This window comes from Colias philodice, chromosome 20, assembly GCF_061535455.1.
Source record: "Colias philodice isolate Cphi_HAF_F1 chromosome 20, ilColPhil1 Martin Lab GWU primary, whole genome shotgun sequence".
NCBI lineage: Eukaryota > Metazoa > Arthropoda > Insecta > Lepidoptera > Pieridae > Colias > Colias philodice.
Genome location: NC_143105.1, coordinates 1,654,478 through 1,661,684, shown reverse-complemented (window position 1 = coordinate 1,661,684; position 7,207 = coordinate 1,654,478). Strand labels below are relative to the sequence as shown.

At 33.3% G+C, this 7,207-nt stretch overlaps 1 protein-coding gene across 2 annotated transcripts; it reads right to left on the bottom strand.

Moving 5' to 3' along the window:
- Nucleotides 1–744: 744 nt before the first annotated feature.
- On the bottom strand, nt 745–6,938 carry Pus1 (Pseudouridine synthase 1). 2 transcript variants are annotated; one of them, XM_089707851.1, is made up of 7 exons: nt 6,825–6,938; nt 6,324–6,591; nt 5,103–5,269; nt 4,390–4,663; nt 3,966–4,065; nt 2,408–2,563; nt 745–1,350 (listed from the first exon to the last, which is right to left on the bottom strand). In XM_089707851.1, exons 2-7 carry the CDS (start codon nt 6,563–6,565, stop codon nt 868–870), a joined length of 1,422 nt encoding a protein of 473 aa, XP_089563977.1. In that variant the 5' UTR covers nt 6,566–6,591; nt 6,825–6,938; the 3' UTR covers nt 745–867. The 2 variants fall into 2 exon arrangements, with proteins under 2 accessions (XP_089563977.1, XP_089563976.1); XM_089707850.1 differs by having other exon boundaries at nt 6,744–6,921.
- Between the last annotated feature and the right edge of the window lie 269 nt (nt 6,939–7,207).

Genomic DNA, 7,207 nt, shown 5'->3' with positions numbered 1-7,207 from the left:
CGACTGTGTTTACAAATTACAACCAAAGTGGCAAGCTACCCATTTTTGTCTTTGCTGTAATGTCCACTTTGATGTTGGAAACGAATAAAACTTGCACGAACTGTTTTTCACAAACATATCGTAACCTAAAAATTATCGATATGTTTGTGATACGATTACTCTTACGATTCATTGTTTTTTTTTTCAACATTGATGACATGATTACTTTGATAAAAAAATAAATAATTATAAGATAAACAATGTATTCTTTGTATAAAACCTAAGTCTAAAAGTTACTTAATCCATCAGGCCCCGGAATCACAGACAATAGAAAATCTATTGTGTCGCGGTCGGATCTGGCCGTTCGGGGCTCAATGGGTTAATGGAAAGAATCAGCTACCGCTTTTGAAAATAAATACGTTTTTCTTTTTATTTTACTATATTTGCATATTTTACTTATTAAATTCAGATAATATATTTAATTATCTTCAAGTTTATCATCAATATTGTGCAGATTTCGTGTATCGTATTTTTTATTCCACATAAGTAACATGACATTCTATTTGAAAAACACCCAAATGCGAACGTTTGTGAGGATGGATGTATGTTTTTTTTATTTGCCACACAAATACTACAAACCGATTACAATGAAATTTGGTATTTAGGTAGGTGAAGAGTGAAGACCCATCGACTTAGGCTACTTTTTATCCCGAAATCTCACAGAAACGGGAACTATACGGGGTTTTATTTAAAAACGCGGACGAAGCCGTGGGCGGAAATCTAATATAATATTACGTCAGTTTTATTCTCATAGTGCGTTATAATTTCAATAAAAAACGACAAAATCGGCTCTGCCAAGTATTAAACATTTAATACACTAACTTTATACTACTGTATAACACTATCTTTCTTATCCAACGTTACACTAACACTATCATCACTTTTACATAAATTACCTTCATCTCCATCACACTTTACACTTACACCTTCTTCCTCATTGGATTTAACACTATTCTCTTCTAGTTTTTTCACATCAAGCTTACTTTTATCATCTTCATTTGTTTTAACACTTTTTTCTTCTAGTTTGTCATCCCCACTACATTTATCATCCACTTTACTAGTTTCATCATCATCATCATCATCATCTTCACCCAGTTCAGTTTTCTCTTCAGCCACGTCTTCATTTGGTACAAATGAATGTCTTGCGACTTTCTCAAGCCAATACGCCATAGATTTCCCTTCAATTTCCCCTCTGATCACAGTTGGATGTATTTGTTCCCGCTTGAATCGCTCTATTTCGTCCTCCATGTCGTCCCAGGTCAAACTTTCGTGGGAATCTTTAAACTTTGCATCGTACCGCTCGTAGTGCACCTAAAATAGTAATAGATGTTACTGGATGAAAATAACCACGTTAATAATCTCCGTGTGAAAATCTCTGTGTGAAAATCTGTGTGAAAATCTCTGTGTGAAAATCGCTGTGTGAAAATCTCTGTGTGAAAATATCTGTGTGAAAATCTCTGTGAAAATCTCTGTGAAAATCTCTGTGTGAAAATCTGTGTGAAAATCTGTGTGAAAATCTGTGTGAAAATCTGTGCCTGTCGCTCGCTACTGCGCTCGCGACAGGCACAGATTTTCAATAAGTGACATTTGGCTTACAGCTGTTGTGCGTAGCAGAGAGTTATATTACGTGATGGTCATATTTTACTAAACTATATGCTTATTTCAAACTCAAGTAGGTATATGAATTCATTCAGAAGTATGTATCGTGAAAGGCCATAAGCACAGATGTAACGCTATGAAATATCATGTAGCTGTAGGAACGCTTGCAATGATTTTATTAAAGTAAGTATAGATACGTCACCCGGGCACTTTTTTTTATGTGATTTTATTTTTTTACGGGCCCTTGAAGTGGTAAACATACTGGGTAATTTTATCTTTCTTTCTTTCTTTCTTTAATTCTTTTTTTTATTCCAATCGAAGGTCTAACGATAGTAAATGTTACCATACTGAATTGGCCTATCTTTCAGCTTAGCAAACAAAAAAAAATCAAGCATCTAGCGCAACAATTGACGTCACCATGAGTGAAAATATCATCGTACTCGGCGATTGGTGAAAAATTGAAAAAACGTCATAACTCCGAAAATACGAAAAACCGCATAATCGCATGGGGGTGATTCGGATAGCCCTCTAGGTCCTCTCCCAGCTTCCGTTCATCACTACTTTTTGGGACACCCTGTATATACAAGCAACATTCTATAGTGCTAATTCTTCATTTCCATTTTCCGTTTTCCATTTACACATTTTCCATTTACACATTTTCCAAAATCTCTGTGTGAAAATCACTTTCACTCTCTCACACTCACTCTCACTCTCACTTACACTTACATTTCCATTAAAAAAAAAACATTTTATACTTATAATCACTGACCTTATCCAACATTAGCCCCAAACCAGGCGCAGTGGGTATCATGACCTTGTCTTTGCCGAAGACCCTCTCCATCATCGAGGGTTCCGCTTGACCACGAGCTATGACTATCACAAGACCGACCATTTTCCTGATCTGATGCAACATGAAGCTTTGGCCCTGATAGGAGAAATATAAGTAAATCTATACTCGGATTTTTAATGAGACAAAGTAAACTGGCAGCAGCTAATGTCACTTTGTAAAATAATGTTGCCATATTTAAAGTAATATTGAGGAATTCAGTTCTCATTCAATCAGATGAATGAACAATGAGTGTGAATAGTTCATCATTTCAAACTATAAAATACCATTATTCCTAATTATAATATATAAAGCTAGATAAGATAAAATATATAAGTTACTAGTAGAATGTAATTATAATCATTTTTCTATTTTTATTGTTACGCTGTTTACGTTATTGTTTTTGTAATTTTTTCGTTAATTGTAACTAATTACGTTGTGTTTGTTGTATTTATTTGATGTTATATTGTTACACACTAAATATTCACTAGACGATCGATTCAATTTCATTCATTACCGATTTTCAATCATTCACTTTGTTACAACGCTATTTTTATTTCATCAAAATCTGACAACACAGTAAACGTCAGTTTACTTTATCTAATTAAAAATCCGAGTATCTTAATATACTATTATAAAGCCGAAAGTTTGTATGGATGTTTGTTACTCTTTCACGTAAAAACTACTGAACCGATTACAATGAAATTTAGCACACATATAGAGGGTAACTTGGATTAACACATAGGATAGGTTTTATCCCGGAAATCCCACGGGAACGGGAACTATGCGGGTTTTCCTTTGAAAACGCGGGCGAAGCCGCGGGCGGAAAGCTAGTACACAAATACTGTAAGGGTGCATTTCCAATAATGTGCGTACACATCGTAGCGAGGAATATGTTTGTAAATAAACAATAGTATCGCTTCAAACGCTAAACGCTTCTTACTTCAAACTAAATGAAACAATATGATTGGTTTGTTGCAAACTTATTCCTCACTAAACATCGTCGCACATTATTGGTGAAAAAGCAGCCTACAGAGGATTTTTTTTTGTTTATATTGAATAGGCTCCAAAAAACACTGGACCGATTTTAATTATTTATTTCACTAATATAAAGCTTATGAAGAAGTAACACAGGCTATATATTATTTTGTGTTTTGTTCATTTAAGGGCCGATTTTTCAATGCTTGTATAAAACTTATTTGTCAAATAATGTATAAAACTACCATTTTAAAAACGTATTCTAATTGCCCGTATTTGACAGTTTACGTGACATTTTAATATTATCGTGTAATACTTCCGGCCCTAATTATACAAATATTATAATTAAGTAAAACAAATGATTTCCAAACAAAAAAAACACGCATTTAAAAAAAAATATAGGTTCTAGCTGCTCAATTGATTTTAAAAATTAGTGCATTTACTGTATAATATGTATCTTCTTTTAGAACAATAATTTGACCGAAATAATTTCTTTTTTCACACATCAAAAGAAAATACACACCTTTACTAACATTTCTGCAAATTCTACTTCAGATTCAATAAAAGTCCTTTCCATAGAGAAACTCATCATGTATCTTGATGCTGATGGGTCTTGATAATGCCTGGAAAATTATAAGTAAATATATACTATGAAAGTGTAGTAATCAACATATAAATTAATTCAATTTAATTTTTTTGATGCGACTACAATATTCTTATCTTAATATATATAAATCTCGTGTCACAATGTTTGTCCACAATGGACTCCTAAACCACTTAACCGATTATAATAAAATTCGCACACCATGTGCAGTTCGATCCCACTTGAGAGATAGGATAGTTTAAACATTTAGGTACCATGGGCGAAGCCGGGGCGGACCGCTAGTATATTATAATTCTTCAAAGCAGACATGTACATACGCTAAAATAAATATTGATATACTTACTTTTTCTCTGTAAAATTGTGATAACTCTTAGTTCCCTTATAATGACTAAGCAATTCATTAACTAAGTTCATTTTCTCTCCCGTTATCCGATATAGCTTTCTCTCTTCATCTGTAACAGCTTTAGGTTCAAACACGTAGGTGGGAAGAGTATAGCTATATGTTCGTGCATTGCACTTTGATTTAGAGTTGAATTTATTTGTAACTCTCTTGATTCCAAACACTCTGATGCATTCTGGTAGTCTTTTGTTAATTTCTTCTTTATTTACTTCCAAAGCTGTGAAGTAAGAGTTTATGAGATTTTTCTTAAAGTAAAGCTGTAAAAGGAATATAATAATCTACGACCAATGGGAGCGGAGAAATGCGGGTAAAACCGCGGGGCACAGCTAGTTATGATATAAGATACACACAACAATTATGACAATATGCAGTATTGGGAAAAATGAATTAATTCATCATTACTTTTCTTCCGCATCATCTGCTTTGCAAAAAAAGACGGGTTGCACTCCGGGAGTGCCGGCAGAAGTGAAAACTTGATTATTAACGTTGAGCATGTTTGATATTTTGGAATGGTATCCGTCTTACGCTTTTTCGATCAGGTCACGTGTCCTGACGCGAGTTTAAGATTTTATACCCAACGCCGCTAAAGAATTTTTCACGTTGAAAATTTCACTACTTTTAGAACTTATTGAATTCTATATGAAAATTATACTTACGAAGTTTCAACGATACAACTTGTCTCGCTGCAGACACACCCTTGTCTGTTCGAGAGCTCCTCTGAAACTGTGCGTTCTGTTGGTTAGCGAAATCCTCTTCTGTTATATATTTAGCATCTCGTAGAGCGATTAATAGATCTTCTTCTATTGTCTTTACACCTGGATTTCTGAAAGTTAGAACCATTGAATGTATTTAATTTGAATAAGCCAGCATTGTTAATGGTAAGCAAGTTTTATAGAACATTAAACTCAATCATGATAAATATTTATGAAGTGTATTACATTAAACATGTTAAAAAATCACATACAGTGGATTTCGGTTATAACGACGGCGGAGGGACCACTTTAATGTTGTCGCTATATCCGGAGGTCTCTATATCCGAAATAATAAAAAATCACGTACATTATGTATATATACATACGTAGTTATTTATTTATCACTTATTTATATTATACAAGGCTTTTATTAAAAAAACGAGTTATAGTGCACTGCTTAAGTTTAGACTTTTGTGCACGCTGTAAGGTATATTCCATTTTCATAATTCCCTCTACATCTAAATTATTACTGGCTTCTCCAAATAAACAGTACTTTTTGAGCGTTGTAATAGCACATAATGCATCTCTAAGTAATCCTACACAGAAACAAATCACTTGACCATCTGCGAATGTAAACAAAAGATTCTTATCCTTTGTTTACATTCCTACATAATACAAGCTTAATAGTTAAAGTTGATGAATGAGTCTTTGCGCCTTTGCCGACTCCGTCTCAATACCCGCAATGAATTTCTAGGAATCTGTCCCAAATAGTTCATAAAAACAAGTCGTTATACCCGAATTAGGCGTTATATCCGGAGTCGCTATTGCCGAATGGATTTATACGAAAGTATGCTTCAAATTCTAGGGACGTAAGTTCGACGTCGCTATAACCGAAAGGTCGTTACAACCGAGGTCGTTATTAATGAAATCCACTGTATTTATATATATTATTATAACTTAGCTATAACCAATTTCATATTGGAAGTTAAATATTTGAGCCAACCTTTTCAATATGAGTTATCACTCATAATGAAAAGGTTGGCTCAAATATTATATATTCAATTATTTTATATCTAAAATAATTTACCCAATGCAGTTCTTTAATATTGTTGCAGATACTCTTATTCTAAAAAAAAACGAAACTTTTACCTCACACAAATAAGCAATAAGGTGGAAAATACATACCTCTGCATTCCATAATAGTCTACACCACAATAACCTAACAACACAGCCATCTTCTTTCTCTTAATTCGTTCAAATGGCTGGTCACAAGTCTTTTTGGCGTCACTTTCGCCATTTTCACTATTTTCTGTTTTGTTATCGTTGAACTCCCATTGCCGCTTCATACGCCGCCGCTGGTGGTATCTCGTATGCTCTTTATTAACGAGTTCACTGTCTTTGTCCACATTTTCCGCGGCGACGCTCATGGCTAACTGTCTTACTTCAATACGACCTTAAAAAAGTATACCAGTTAACTCTCCAGATAAACAGTTACCTATAAATTGTTTGAGAAGCAAAACGCCACTAAAAATAAATTATAGAATAACTTTTTACACACATACGAAATTATTCACGGAATACACGTGTTAACATAAAACTTAATACCTGTTTTTATAAAGTTTGCATGTTTAGGGAGATTACTTCTCAGTGTATTTATAAAGGTTTGAAATAAACGGACTGACATACCTAATAATTAAGCACAATTTCATTAAATACAATTATTAGAAATATTCATAACCAAAAACATGACATGATTTTTGTTTGATGATTGACAACTCAGAGAAATTTGACAATTATTGTAATGACAGTTGACACATGTCGGCAATAGATTATAGAGCTTTTGTAAAAAAAAGGCAAAGGCTTATAATCATACAGCCAAAAAATAAGCGTTTCTGTATGATTGTCTATTACCTGGACTTTTTTTATGTTAAATCCTTTTTGCTTTTAAAACTAACAAGGAATTAATCTAAACAAGTTTAAATAAAAAAACTGCATTATCAAATATGGTTATATAATTTGGAAAAAGATACTTAACTTCAAATATACGCACTTCTAAAATAAACATTTGT

Excerpts from the sequence above, each read along its gene's own strand:
- Pus1 (XM_089707850.1), bottom strand. The coding sequence starts at position 6,822 with ATGTCAGTCCGTTTATTTCAAACCTTTATAAATACACTGAGAAGTAAT. Across the intron at positions 5,270-6,323 it reads GACTATTATGGAATGCAGAG|AAATCCAGGTGTAAAGACAA; the intron begins GTATGTATTTTC and ends TCTAACTTTCAG. Across the intron at positions 4,066-4,389 it reads CACAATTTTACAGAGAAAAA|GCATTATCAAGACCCATCAG; the intron begins GTAAGTATATCA and ends ATAATTTTCCAG.